General features: G+C 34.5%; 1 protein-coding gene across 2 annotated transcripts in view; it reads right to left on the minus strand.

Moving 5' to 3' along the window:
• The window catches only part of NFX1 (nuclear transcription factor, X-box binding 1), a 79,181-nt gene that overhangs the window by 16,999 nt on the left and 46,802 nt on the right, over window positions 1-15,380 (minus strand). The window contains exons 15-19 of one of the 2 annotated variants that reach the window (XM_012542629.3): window positions 14,094-14,173; window positions 9,110-9,340; window positions 6,152-6,225; window positions 1,697-1,798; window positions 797-838 (exon numbers count right to left, since the gene is read on the minus strand). In XM_012542629.3, the coding sequence (XP_012398083.1) occupies window positions 797-838; window positions 1,697-1,798; window positions 6,152-6,225; window positions 9,110-9,340; window positions 14,094-14,173 (529 nt within the window). Of the gene's footprint in view, window positions 1-796; window positions 839-869; window positions 1,311-1,696; window positions 1,799-6,151; window positions 6,226-9,109; window positions 9,341-14,093; window positions 14,174-15,380 lie in introns of those variants that run through there. The other variant, XM_012542631.3, reaches the window with a different exon arrangement.

Genomic DNA, 15,380 nt, shown 5'->3' on the forward strand with positions numbered 1-15,380 from the left:
CTGAGAGAAGAGTTAAATAATTAAGGTGAATTTAAATAGAATAAAAATGGAAATACAAATGAAATCAATAGTATTTTATCTAGGGCAAATATTCATTCACTAATATTATGTTTATGGTTTATACTCTCCCTACTGCTTCTCTGAACATGTCCCATTCCTTTTTATAATGTAAAGTTAATAATTTCTAATGTTGCCAGCTGTTCTTTGAGATGACACTGATGCTGAACTTAAAAATTATATATTTTTTTTAAACTATGAGGAAGGATTAATCCAAGTGAAATTCATCATAGAACATGTTTACAATTTGAGAATTATTATTTATCGCTACGCATCTTGATTTTTCCTCTGTGGAATATTCAACAATGCTCTGGAAGTTCAGTGGAGCATATAGACTGGGGAGGTGGATCACACACAGTGTAGAAGTCTGCTGCAAAATTAGCTATCTTCTTTGTATATAACCTCTCAGATGGAATCAAGAGTGCTCATCTGAAATTACTATACTGTGGACAGCTGGACTACATTAAGGAAATAAGTCATGTTTATTGCTTATTTAAATATACAGAGTTTACCAATGTTTCTCTTGTAGCCCCTATGATGCCTACAACAATGTTAAGCACATAAGAGTTGTTGAATAAAATACTTGATGATCTGATAGATAACTATTTTCTTTAAAGAGTTTATAGGATTTAAAATGGGAAAGCATGATCTAGTATACTCCTTTCCCACATCCCTATTTTAAAGATTTAAATGTTAATTCCATAAAACCTATTTCAAGTAGATAAGACATATAACTTACCTTTTCCTTTCTAGGGCTAAACATTCTTCATCACACTGAAGCCTTGATCAGCATAAGAAAAAAAAAAAAAAAAACAGAATAAATGCTTCTCAGTATACTTTTATCATGAAAACTAAAAACAGTGCAAAGTACAAATAATTTAATGTAGCTATTAAATATTGTGAAATATTCACAAAGTTTAGGTTTTATTTAAGCCATGAAGTGTATCGATATAGTATATTTTTTAAAAGTAGAATTCAAGAACTCTGCTCCAAAAGACTTTTAAAATAGTAATCTTGTTTTTCATAAGGGCTAAGTTTTATAATATAATAACTGATCTGTCGCCATCTAAGCATGTCTTAGTATCCTTAAGTCATTCTCTGTACAACCTTCCCCTTAATCATGGAATCCGGGATCCAGATCCTTCATTGAGAAGCAGGAATGTCCCCAGATTAGAGAAACCAATTTATTCTGTCTTCTTAGATAAGTCAAGGTAGTAGGGTGTGTCAAAGTAGTGGAATTCATTTTTCTGGTCCTTAGAAGTAAGAGAAAGGGCACAGCGCATTGAGAAAAAATTTATCTGGCTCTCTCCCAGCTTTACTTGCCAATGTCCAATGTTCAAATGTTATCCAAAGTCTTTAATTGTAGCTTCCCATCAAAACTATTCCTTCCCATTTATTATACCACATGCTTCAAAATTACAGTCTTTTTATCCACCAAAAATATCAATTTCTTAATGTGATGCTAATCTCAGCAGTAATATAGAGGGAAAACAATCTGACTAAAAAGTCAAAAGAAGAAAAGCATCTAAAAATATTCACCTAATGTATCTGTTTCACAATTTTTGTAGCATTAAGCTATTTTCTACTTTTGAAAATTATTTGAGATTGTCTCTATGTTTATTTCCTTTTAAAAAATTACCTGGTTTGGTGAATTTCTTTTTTAGTAATCAAATTGCTTATTTCCACCGAGTCTCCAAGCTGTAAATCAGTTATTTTAGTAGCCATAGAAATAGCAGCAATCCTGAGAATAGAAAAAATATTAATGTGATAAGGAAAAAAAAAAAAAAAAAGGAATTTGACCAAATTAATGATTTTAGAAAATCTTCCCTAATAGGTACAATTTGTTTATTTATTGATAATTTATTTATTTAGGACCAGATCTATTACTTCATTGATATAGAAAACTTCTAATAAGGAAAAGTCACTCTTTAAATGCAGATCTGCAACTTAATGCCTTAAAAGTGTTAGCTGGGGAAAAAGAGGTAAACCCAGTAACTGTGTCAGAGGCAGCACGTGAATGCAGGTCTTACCCACTCCAAGGCCATCTCTGTATTCTTTATGCCATGGTGCTTCTCTTCATCATTTATATAGTCCTAAAATGCCTTATTACAAAATTACATTCTCATATTTATGTGCAACATATGGCAAAAACCTGCTAAGTCTGCCAGATGATAGCTCAAAAACAAATATTTCAAACCAGGTCTAAAAACAGAGATATAATTAAAGGGGGTAAATCTCATTGAAAGGAAAGGAAAATTCAGAGCTCCTATCATCATTCCAACTTTGTGATTCTCAGCTCAATAGTCTTTGGATCTCCAGATGCTTAGAAATAAAACCTATTGGAGAATGTCTGAATAGGTGATGGTATATAAATGTTATGGAATATTATTGTTCTATAAGAAGTGACCAGGAGGAGGATTTTAAAAAGGCCTGGAGAGACTTACATGAACTAATGCTAAATGAAATGAGCAGAACCAGGAGACCATTGTACATGACAACATCAGTATTATACGATTCTGATGAACATGACTCTTTCCAACAATGAGATGATTGATGCCAGTTCCAATGATCTTGTGATGAAGAGAGCCATCTTACACCCAGAGAAAAGACTGTCGGAACTGAATGTGGATCACAACATAACATTCTTACTCTTTTTGTTGCTGTTCACTTGCATTTTGTTTTCTTATTCATTTACTTTCTTTTTTTGATCTGATTTCTCTTGTGCAGCAAGAGAATTATGTAAATGTTTATACATATTGGATTTAACATATATTTTAACATGTTTAACATATATTGAATTACTTGCCATCTAGGGGAGGGGATGGGGGGGGGAGGAAAAAATCTAAAACACAAGGCTATGTAAGGATCAATGTTGTCAAATCATCCATGCATATGTTTTGAAAATAAAAACTTGACAAATAGATTTGCACTTTTGGAAAATCATTTTGGTTGCTAATATTTATTCTGTTCAATATCATAATTTCCCTTGATACTAAAACTCATTTCCTATTTCAATCCAAAAAAAGAAATAAAACCTAGATATGATAAATAAGGACAGAATTTAGTGTGCAATTCTGGGGACTCAAAAGATGAAACATCTAAAAAGCCTGGAGACTTTGGTTCTGGCACTGTGTAGCCAGAATGAATTGAACTAAATTATAGGAAATCTTCTGGGATCACATGCCTAATATGATCTTCATTAACAAAGTTATGCCAAATTAACTACATTTCCTATTTTTATAAGATTAAAGCCTGATCTTTCACTAAAGTGCAACCTTTATGCTTTATTGCTGATCTTGGCTCTCAAAGGCTATGCCAAATGAGTATAAACTCTGGCAAGTTATGTGCCAAGCTGGGAAAATTTCAGCTATGGCCTTGTAATTAAGCAGAGTGTTACGGAGATAAAACTAAGTGCAGAATGTTTCAACACCACAGAGTTATAGACTAGATAAAAAATGTCTCTGGTCTTAGAAATTCACCAAAATTATCTACTAAGGAAAGAATACTGATGGAGACAAAATGGTGGAGTAGTGCAGCAGCAGTAGGAAACAATGCAGCAAGAAACCCCTCACCAATTTAAAATGCCCCCAAACAAATCTAGAAAATACATTAAACTGAATCCTGACAGAGAAATCCAAGAAAAAGTCATGAGTTACTTTCTTGCCCAAGTCAGCATAGGGATTTAGAGAGATTTGAGGACACTGGGAACAGTATACCAGGACCTATGCAACATGCACTGGTATCCAGAAAGATGCTATGAACTAAGGCAAGGAGTGGTCACAGACTTAGAACCAAAATAAAAGCACCTATCAATTGGGAAATGGTTGAATAAGTGATGGTATATAAATGTAATGGAATATATTGTGCTGTAAGAAAGAATAGGGATGGAAAAACTTTATAAGAATTGATGCAGAATGAAGTGAACAGAATCATGAGAATGATTCATGCAGAGGCAACAAAATGTAAAGACAAACAACTCTAAACTCTAATCAATGTAATAACCAGCCCACAGTTCCAGAGGAGTAATGATGAAATATGGTTACCTATCTCTAGATGGAGAGGTGAAGAACTCAATTGAGAATACAGAATGAGACGTATATTTTTTGGTCATGGTCAATTTAGAAATTTATTTTATTTGCCTTTAGGTGTTTGTAACAAGATTTTTGTCTTTTCTTCACTCTCAATGGTGAAATGGAGTGAGAAGAGCAGTTAAAAGAGGGGGAGAGAAGATGGATTTTTTGCTCATTGAAAAAAATAAAATAATTTTTTTTAATAAGAATATTCACATTGATGGATCCCTGAAGCATTGAGAGTAAATATTGTTTAGTATACTAAGGGAATGTTGTCTCTCTACTGAATCTTGATTATAAAAACTTATGTAACATAGTTTTCCAAAATACCCTTGTGAATGAGATGGGGAAAGAACAGATGATAATACAGAGAGATTTTTAATTAATTGAATAACCATAAACAAAGAATATTGATTAATAACAATGTTATTCTAGAGGAAAGGCACTAGGGTATGCCGCTAGGTTCTGTTCCTAATCCTTTCCTGTTCAGCCTTTTTTTTTAAATCACTAACTCGGATGGATCTTAAAGATATATCCATCAAATCTGCATATGCCACCAAGCTAAGAAGAATGGCTAATATAATGAATGAAATAATTATAAGATCAGATTTATGGAGATGAAAACCAATAAGGTCAAAAGTAAAATCTTAAAAGTTCAAAATTAACTGAATCAATGCAGAAGAGTAACTTCACATAATAACAGCCTACATTTGTACAATACAAAGTGATATATATCTCACTGAATCCTCACAACAATTCTTTGAGGTGAGTACTATTATTATCCCCATTTTACAAATAAGGAAATTCAGGCCAAGAGGTGACGTGACTTGTCTGGGACTGCATGACTAGTTAGTGTCTGAGTGAGGATCTGAACTCAGGTCTTCCTGTTTTATGCAGTAGTGGAATTAGACATTTTCTAGAAGGCAAAGGAAGAATTAGTAAAAAACAGAAATTTCTAACAAGTACAGTTATGAAACAATGAAATTAGCGACTTTTGTGAGGTAGTGAGCAAAACATTATTGGAAGTTTTTAAAAGCTGGAGACGATCTGCTAGGGATGTAATAGATCCATGTAACAGCAAGAAAGGTAGACTAAGTTATTTCAAAATCACCTTCTAACTAAAATTCTCTTTCTAGACTTTCCATGTTTCAACAGTCAGGTAGAGAAGCAAAAAGATTAGTAATATGTAACTGTGTATTTGTAAAGGACACCTAAAAAAATGCTGTCGGCTTAAAGAAAATATTTCCATTTCAAGTCAATCTCATACACAGAGGTCATGATTCATTTTCATTAGAATAACAAAGATAATACACTACAAACTTATATTCCACATTATTTTTACTCTCAACTCTCAAAAATCATGCACAGACCCACTCTTTCCCACACATTCACAATGGAAATATGTTTAAAATTACTGTACATGTATATCCTATAACCAAGCAAGATTACTTGCTGTCTTGGGGAGGAGGGAAGGAAAAAAAAATTGGAAGTCATAATCTTTCACAAATGAATGTTGAAAACTATCTTTATATATAATTAGGAAAATAAAATACTATTAAGTTAAAAAAAAAAACAAAACAACAAACCATTAGCCAAAAGATTGGTGTCTATTGTTAGATGTTGAAGCCTTATCCAGCCAATCCCATTCCTGCCTCACTTGTCTCTCCAGCTTTGCTCAAGGACTTCACTTTCATCATTTTTATCTTCCTTGCCTAAAAGTTTCTAAAGCCTGAGAGAGAGAATGAAGGCCTCTTCCCCTTTATCCATGGCTGGCTGGGGCTTTAATATGGCAGATGACACAGAGTGTGAAGTCCAAAAGCCAAAGTCTCAGTCCCATCTTTGTCACCAAAGAGCAGTGGGATTTTAAAGTCACTTATTTTGTCTAGCCCTCACTCTCATTGGTAAAGTAGGATACTATCAGTTTTATGACAATAAAATGAAATGATAGAAACCACTGTGAAAACTGAGAGCTATTATTCAGATAGTGAAAATTTGGGGAGAAAGAAAAGCTTAACAGCACCAACCTCTGATAGGTACTAGATGCCTCAGAGCAAACCATGGTCTCTTTTCTTCTTCCACATTCACACTGTAGTTCCACCTATAATTATATTACAACTCATCAGTTGTCAGCACAAAGCCAGAGTTGACATCAGCAGCAGCCTGAACACTGTAATCACAGTTTTTGGACTTTACCCCTCTCTAGCTTAGTTTTAAGACACTACATTTGTCGTTTTTAACCATGCAAAATCTCCTTGTCCTGGATCTTCAGTTTCTTCACTTGCAAAATGGGGATTGATGATTTTAAGGAAAACTGCACTTCCTATAAGATTTAAAATTGCTTTAAAAATAACTGGATTGAGGAAATCTCCTTGATATAAAATTTTAACTTTAGTTCACTCCACATCAGTAAATGAAACTCCCATTATACATATATACTGAGTAATTCCCAATATTGTGGAATGGAACATGGAAAACACACAAAAGATAGTCACTGACCCCAAATCTCATTTAACTGGTAAGATAAGATGAACAAATGTAAACAAATCAACCAACAAGCATTAAATACCCACTATGAGCCCAAGGTGCTATGTTAGGTATCTGGGGATACAGAAACAAAAATGAAACTATCCCTGCTCACAAACTGCTTACAATCTAACAAGGGAAACATAATGTACATAGAACAGCAAATTCAAAATACAAACAATATAAATGCAACTTAACTTCAGCATGGGAGACACTTGTGGCTATATCTTTAGTAGCTTTTAGCAGAATGTAAGCTTGGAAGGGAAACATACAAATATGAAGCACAGATGTGAGAAAGAAGTGCACTCCAGAAATAATTAGGGGAGGGGAGGGAGGAGAAGCGAGGTTGGGGGGGGGAGAGGAGGGGAAGAGAGAGAGAGAGAGAAAGAAAGAAAATCTGTGCAACAGTATAAGGATGGACAATGAAATGCCATAAATGAAGAACAGCAAGGCCAGTTTTGCTAAAATCTAGGCTGTACAGTTGTAAAAGCTATAAAATATCAAATAATTTGTTTTTGATCTTAAGAGGCAAGAGGGAGCCACTGAAGTTTACTTCAGCAAGGGAGTGATATTCTCATGCTTGTGCTTTAGAAATACCATTTTGGCAGATACGTAGAGGCTAGATTGATGAAAACAGAATCATAATTGTGGCACAAAAGCTAATACGGAGGAAACAGCAATACTTTAGAAGGAGAGGAGTTGAATGAAATGATGGAGAGGTAGAATCAATGAAAATTAGCTATATGATGTGAGGGACAGTGATAGCGAGATAAGGATGAATCAGAGGATGTAAAAATGAATTTACTGTTAAGGATGGCAGTGCTTCTGACAGTTACAAAAAGATCTGGAAGATGCTATAAATAAAATAAAAGAAGACAGTCTGATATAGTAGAAAAAACAATGGGAATAAGAAATCTGAAAGCTTGCTATTAACTGGCTGTAAATATTTGGAAAAATAACTTTACCTCTTGAGTCCTCTGTTTCTTCACTTATAAAGTGAAGAAACTGGATTTTATGACCCTTAAGGTCTGTTACAACACTATAAAAACCTGAATACAAGATAAAGTTAGATACATAGGTTATAAAAGACTTTGAAAGTCAGGAAGAACTGGAACTTGATACAGAAGGCCACCCACCATAGGTTCTTGGGCAGAAGAGTAATAAGCTGAAAAAAGGAGACACAAGAAGTAGTAAGACTAGCTAGAAATGTCACAGTAGTGAAAGATCTAATCATCAAAGTTTAGATTAGTGTAGTGGTATTGAGAATAAAAGGAAATGAGCAAATCTGAACAACATTAAAAAAAGGAAGAGAGATGAGCCCATGAGTCAATGATCACCCAATGCCTATCTAAGTTCTTCTCCTCCCAGGCCCAATAATTTTTTTGCTTCTCTTCTAGCCCTTTTGACCTTAAAGAAGCAACAATTCTCAATTAAATTTTCTAAAGGTTTTTACAATTAGGGGGTAATAGTACAATTTTTACAATTAGGGGGTAATAGTAAGAATCGGCAATCTTAACCCTGCAGTGATACAATTATCTTTGTTCTTCCCTAAAATATGAATGAATCTTTCTCCACTAATTTACAGTTCAAACCTATTCAGCACTTTCCTTTTTTTCTTTTAGAAGGCAAAGATGCTCATGAATTTCAGAAACTAGATCCTCAGTCTATAAAATACTGATCTTTCCTGCGCCTGCTGAAAGGTCCTAATGATAGTTAATCTAGTCCCTCCATCAAATCCGAAATGAAATTTATTTATAATCAGAAAAAAATTTAGACTAGTTAACTAGATGGATCATCCATTTGTTTTAGACAGAACAAGTTTTCCTAGATCATGTTCTAACAACAGAATGGTCCACAATTCTGGAAGAGTTGAGTCAAATGTTTGGTTTGGGAGATTGAAATAGTAGTATCACTGACAGCAATGGGAAAAAATGGTTAAAAGAAGTGGCTTAGCAGAAAAAAATAAGAAGCTTAACTGTGGACATGTTGGACTTGACATAACCCTGTGACTCATCAAAGGAAAAAAAGAAAAAAATCCTAAGATGAAGAGATTTTTTTCCCCATAGTTTTTCTAACTTATCTTTTGACATTCTCCAAAGCATCCCTTTCATTTTATTCAGTTCAGTGTCCTTACCCATAAAACCTGCTCATTCCCATTTCTATGCCTATCAAGTATAAAGAAGACATCTTCATTCAGGTATACGGAAAGACAAGAAGACATTGAATTTTGACAAAAAACAGTTGGGGAAATTACAAACTAGAAGAGGAAGAGAAGAACCTAAATAAGTGTGTGCTGATGGAAGTAGGCAAACACAGAAGCATTTTTAAAATGGTCACCATTTAAAATGGTGTTTAAAAAAACACCAAAATAGATAGTGTTATGGTGGATGACTAATTTAGGATAATAAAGTAGTAGTACAACTGCTAACAAAGTTTTTTCTATTAATTGGCTTACCCACCTTTGCTTTACAAGAATTCATAGGGCAAGGTGATGACGGATGGCACAAAGCCATACAAGGATGATTACAGTCGATTCTAGCGATTGTACAAGGCTGTTTGCAGACTTCATCTATAAGACACTCTCCTTTGTGACAAATCCTTTTACATTTATGCATTCCACATTTTAACATTTGATTGCAGAGAAGTCCACAAGAGATTTCAGTTAGATGACAAGGAATGTTGTAGCGTATCTAAAAAGGACACAAAAGTTATGCTGAAATGGAAAATTAATTTTAAAAAGAAAAGTCCATGTAATTTGGGTCATAATCTTTCAAAAGTGGACCAATTATCAAGGCTGAATGAAGAAATTATTTTTTGAGACTTTAAGAATTGCCATTACCAAAGCAAATCTCCCATTTCAATATAAACCTAGATAAACAATAGGTTAATGTTTTCTTTCTTTTCTATTTGCCAAGACAGACCAAAAGCTCCAATACTCAGCAAGGCCAACTTAATGGTATCTAAAGTTAGTACAGGTATCCATCTCCAAGACTATCTGTAATATTATTATATGACATGCCTATCCTTCCATTACTTATAAAATGAGGTGGCTTAGGGGGCTAGGGAGGAAATAACAATTTGTCTATTCACATAAACAAACAGATATCTTAACACCATCCTTCAACATAGTATAACACAGTGATATAAATCAATCTGTTTTGACCAGGAAAAGAAAGACAGTGGAATCATAGTTTAAAATAAAGGAATAATGAGTTCAAGGAGGGGAATGCATATAACTTTTGCTTAGTGTCTGACAAAAATAAACAAAGGTACTTTAAAAAACTGAAAAGGGAGAATAAAGGAGAAAACTGATTAGAAATATCTACCAAGCTCAATAATATAGGGAACAATTAAAATGTACAAGAAGACATGCTCCATAATTCATAGAAGACAAAATCTAAGAAGCCATCAATAAAACCCATGGCCTCAGATATCCACATTCAAAGGATGAAAAAACAGTAGTAACAGAAGTAACTGAAGATTCTAAGGAAAGGAAGTAATTCCTACTAATTATCATTGAGACTCAGTGGGATTAGCTCCGTGACTAGATTATGACTGTGAAAAAGACAGACCTCATTCAAAAGACACAAGATGAAAAATATGACATACTCAAGTCAATCAATAAGCATTTATTAAGCCCTTGTATCTAGGAATCACAGGGGCTGAAGTATGGTGTGAAGACAGTAAATGAAAATAAGTAGAGGAAGAGAAGCGATTAACATCAGATTTTACTATAGAACATCTGAACAGAAGGAAGAAAGAGATGAAGGGTTTAGAAAATAGAGCCTAAGTAGGTATGAACAGAATAGGGCTGAGCCAGGAGCTTGGAAAAAACTGCCTAGAAACAACAGCACAACCAAAACCACCATGTTCAGGGCTTGTGGGAGTCTTCAAGAAGTTGAGGTTATCACCTCACACCTATCAGTTTGATTAATATGACAAAAAGAGAAAATGTTAAACACAGAGGGGATGTGGAAAAACTGGGAAACTAATGCATTGTTGGTGGAGTTGTGAACTCATTCAACCATACTGGAAAGCAATTTGGAACTAGATATACCCTTTGATCTGGCAAAACTGCTAGGTCTATATCCCAAAGACAACCCCCCCCACACCCCCCAAAAAGGGAAAAGGACCTATGTGTACAAAAATATTTACAGCAGCTCTTTTTGTGGTGGCTAAGAATTGGAAATTGATGGTATACCTATCAACCAGGGAACTGATGAACAACTGTGGTATATGAATATAATGGAATAAAATTGTGCTATAAGAAATGACAAAGCAGGATGATTTCAAAAAATTTGGAAAGACTGATATGAACTGATGCATAATGAAGTGAACAGAACCAATAGAATGTAATATGCAGTAATATCAATACTGTTTGATGAAGAACTGTTAGTACCTTATTCTCAGCAATACAATGATCTAAGACAATCCCAAAGGACTAATGATGAAGCATAATATTCATCTCCACAGAAAGATCTGATATTGTTTGAATAGATTGAAGCATGATATTTTGCACTTCTTTTTTCATTTTTTCCTCTTATGTGAGTCTTCTTGGTTAAAATGATTAACATGAATGTTTTACATAACTGTACAAGTATAAACTATATTTGATTGTTTCTCAACTTAGAGAGGGAAGAGGAAAGGAAGAGAGGAGGGTAGAATTTAGAACTCAAAACTTTTTTTTTTTTTTTGCTGAGGTAATTGGGGTTAAGTGACTTGCTCAATGTCACACACCTAGACAATGTTAAATGTCTGAGATTAGATTTGAAGTCAAGTCCCCCTGACTTCAGGACTACTGCTTTATTCATTGCACCACCTAGCTGCCCCAAAACTTTTTTTTTTTAAACTATCAAATTGTTTTAACATGTGTGAGGAGGATAAAAAGAATGGAAAGAGGTTGATATTATTAAAGAAAAAATGGTGGCCATTTTTGGTAGTGTGGTATAGGGAGTCACATCAGGGCAACCTGATAGTGGCAGGGACAAATGAAAGCTAAAATTCAGGAAAAAGAATCTAAAACCCAAGGCATTAGGTCCCATGGGTTAGTGGAAGATGATAATCAATCAAAAAACATTTATTAAATGACTATGTCCCTAGAACTATATTAGACTCTGGGAATTAAAAGACAAAAATGAAAGAAGTGGTGTGAAGGAAGCTGGGGGTAGGGAAGAAATGTTTATGTACACAAACACTGTTTTACAGATAGGGATGCAACCTCAAAGTCTGAAGAGTACTGGTTTCAACATCTTCTCAAACTTTATTGTCAAAAGCATATCAGTTGAATTAATAACTTGCCTTAAAAACTTCCTCCATACTTCTGGATCTGATTCTCACATTCAAGGAAGAACTGGTTGTTGAAAAAGAAATGATTGGACACTTAAAAAAAAAGTTACTATGCCATTTTAGAAACTGTGATAGAAGGAAGGAAATCTGGGCATTCTTAATTTTAAGAAAGCAAATTTTAAAAGGTTTGGTAGATGAATAAGCAAAAACCTAAGGACTAAAATTCTACAGGAAAAAAAAAAATCGGATCAAGAGGAATAGAAATCTCTCAAATAGAAACCTTTTACAAAGACACAAAGATGAAGAGACTTGTTTAGAAAGACTGCTTTTGATGCACTTTAAATTTTGCCTTACACTTTAAAAGTCTTGTCACGTAAGAAAAACAGAAGCATGTGTGGGTAGTGGGTAGTAGTGGAAAATTAACAGAGAAGTATGGCAGTGTTCTATAAGAAGAGTGTCAGAAAGCTAAAGCCAAAATTAAGATTGGTGAGTCCCTAGATGCCCTGAGCTAAGCATATCCTCTTAACATTTGTTGTTCAGTCATGTCTGCTTCTTTGTGACCCCATTTAGGGTTTTCTTGGCAAAAATATGGGAGTAGTTTGCCATTTTCTTTTCCACAACTCATTTTACTGATGAGGAAACTGAGGCAAGCAGGGTTAAGTGACTTATCTAGATTCACACAGCTAGAGCCGAAGGCTGAATTTGACTTGACTTTGAACCTGGCACTCTTATCCACTGCTGTCACTGCCACTACCCTAGTTGCCCCCTTAATAAATTATAATACTGCTCTATCACTCCCCTTTAGGAATAGCTATTCTGTTCCTTTTCAATGGATAAAAATTTTTAAAAGATTTAAAATTTTTCATATGTGCAAGTAATACAAGAATAAAAAGGTCCTTATGGAACACTGCCAAAGCATGAGATAATGCATCTTCATAGGTATCATTACTACTGATAAAAACCATATCAGTTTCTGATGCTGAAAATCTTGACAATGTTAAGGAATTTTGTGGGGTTTTTTCCCTGTGTCGCCCAAAGCTGTGGCTGCTGAGAAGGCAGATACCAAGGTCATGCTTCCACAAGAGCAGCTCCCTTGAATGAAAGCTGTAGACATAAGACTCAAGCATGGACATTAGCTAGGGGAGGGCTGCTATTTACAGGGCTCTTAGATACATCATCCAAGGCATCACCACTAAGGTCTTGAGGGATGTGGTGGTGGTAGTCTGATCCATATGGTTGTAGCAGAAGTGACCAGCAATGAAGCATTACTTAGAATGCTTTTTAAAAAAATTTGTCACCATGAGCAAGGGGCAAACATTTTAGAATGTTTTATACACTCTCTCTTATAGACCAAGACTGCTATGACAAGACTTTAGGGGAGTTCTAAGTTTGGAAAGAAACTGGTAAATTCAAAAAGAGTAAGTATGGCTTTCATCAAGAATATACCAAAACAACCTCATAACTTTTTTTGGAAAGGTTACTAATAGTGATTATTTATAAAGCATTTTAAGGTTTGCTAAATGTTTACATGTTATTTTTATATGATATTCCAACAACCGGAGGTAGGCACTACTCTTACTCTCACTTTGGAGTGGAGGAAACCAAGGCTGAGAGAGGTTAAGTGACTTGCCAAGATTCACATAACTAAGAAGTGTGTAAGGCAGGATTTGAACTTAGATCTTCCTGACTCCAAATTTAGCACTATAGTGAGGTGCTTAAGAATAATATACTTTTTTCTTATGTTTTGCACAAACAATAGAAAGACGCCTCTATGTCTTTAGCCATGAGTTACATTACCATTTTTGTTGCTGACTCAGGAAAAAAAAACATCACAGATGGTGGCATATTTATCAAATTTGCACATGACACAAGCTGGAAGGGACAGCAATTTGAAGAGAGAACCTAAAAGCAGCTAGAACTATCAGAAGATAAAATATAGAATATGAATAAATCAAAGGATCATAGATTTATAGTTGAAAAGAACCTCAGAAGTCATGCTTTTTAAAATAAAAAAAAAACAAGGCCCATAAAAATGAATTGTCTAAAACCACACAGATTTTAAATAGTTGAGCTAGAATAAATAATTGGACTTTAGATCAGTGTTTCTGGCAACAACCATTATTAACTACTATCAACAATTGGGAAGATAAAACTTACCTCATGTTTGCCCATGCACCACTTCTGAGTAAGGTAAGTACAAGGGGGGCATTTCACCTCACTGTGACAAGAATGGAATACTGTAGTAAAATAAAGAGAAAATAAGAAAAGATTTTTATAAAAAGAATTACACACACAAATCCTGTACATAGTTTTATAGCTTTTAAAAACAGGTTTTAAGTTATTTTCTCATAAAAGAATAATTATATAAAGCTACCAATAAATATCATATAAATAAGAAAAAAACCTTACTTTAAAGGGGAAAGGAGTACAGAGAAAGACAACATCCACTCTAATTTATCTGGAGAGATGAAAAAATAAGGCAATGAAGGAATTATTGTTCCCATTTCCTCTTTTCCAACTCTCTATCAGGTTACTAAACAGGGAATGATAAAAAGCCTGAAAAGGTAGCATGAAATCAGATTAGGAAATGTTTTGAAAACCACCCAGATTTTATTCTGAGAGTGTAATAGGGAGCCATTGGAATTTACCAAAAAGGAGAGGCAAGAAGGTCAAACCAGCATTTTAGGAAGCTCAATCTGATAGGCAAGTTGCATGGATTAGAGTGGGGGAAGATCTGAGGCAAGGAGACCAGCCAGAGAATACTGCAATAATCTAGGCATGAAGTGGTAAGTGTTTACACAAAGGTAGTGGCAGACTCAAAGGAGTGAAGGAGGCATATGTGAGAGATCTTATGAAGGTAAAATGGATAGGGCTTAACCAGTGAGTGACACTAGCAGAGTGAGAGAGTGGTGAGTGAGAATGACTTTTTGGCTGAGAGACTCAATAGTAACAGGGAATTTAGTTGGAGATAGTTTCTAGGAGATGGGGAGTAAAGGAAGGGAAAGGAGATGATGTCTTTGTGTCCGCAGTGCTTAATATACATTGGGCACTTAATAAATTTTTGCTGTTTGCTTGAATATTCTTATTAGCTTGTGCCCCATGAATTCTCAGCTACATATAAATTGTCTTAATGTATTCAGAAAATCACATATTCAGATCTGGAAGGGACCTCAGAGTTCAAATGCCTCATTTTATAGATGAGGAAAGGAAAGTTTCCTCTTATTCAAAGTCAAATAGGTCAGTATGTAGATAAATTCCAAAATGAATGCCTAACTCCACATCTGTTATTCTTCTTTACTGTACCATGCTATTAAATTTTGTCAAATGATATGTATATATTTTGTACCCCTCTACCCAAGGAAGACTGAGCTGGCCTCAAGGGCAAGGGCCACAGTATCTTTTTTAAGTTTTCCAATTCAATGCCCATCATAAGTCTAGGTATAC

The sequence above is a fragment of the Sarcophilus harrisii genome, chromosome 1 (genome assembly GCF_902635505.1).
Source record: "Sarcophilus harrisii chromosome 1, mSarHar1.11, whole genome shotgun sequence".
Lineage (NCBI taxonomy): Eukaryota > Metazoa > Chordata > Mammalia > Dasyuromorphia > Dasyuridae > Sarcophilus > Sarcophilus harrisii.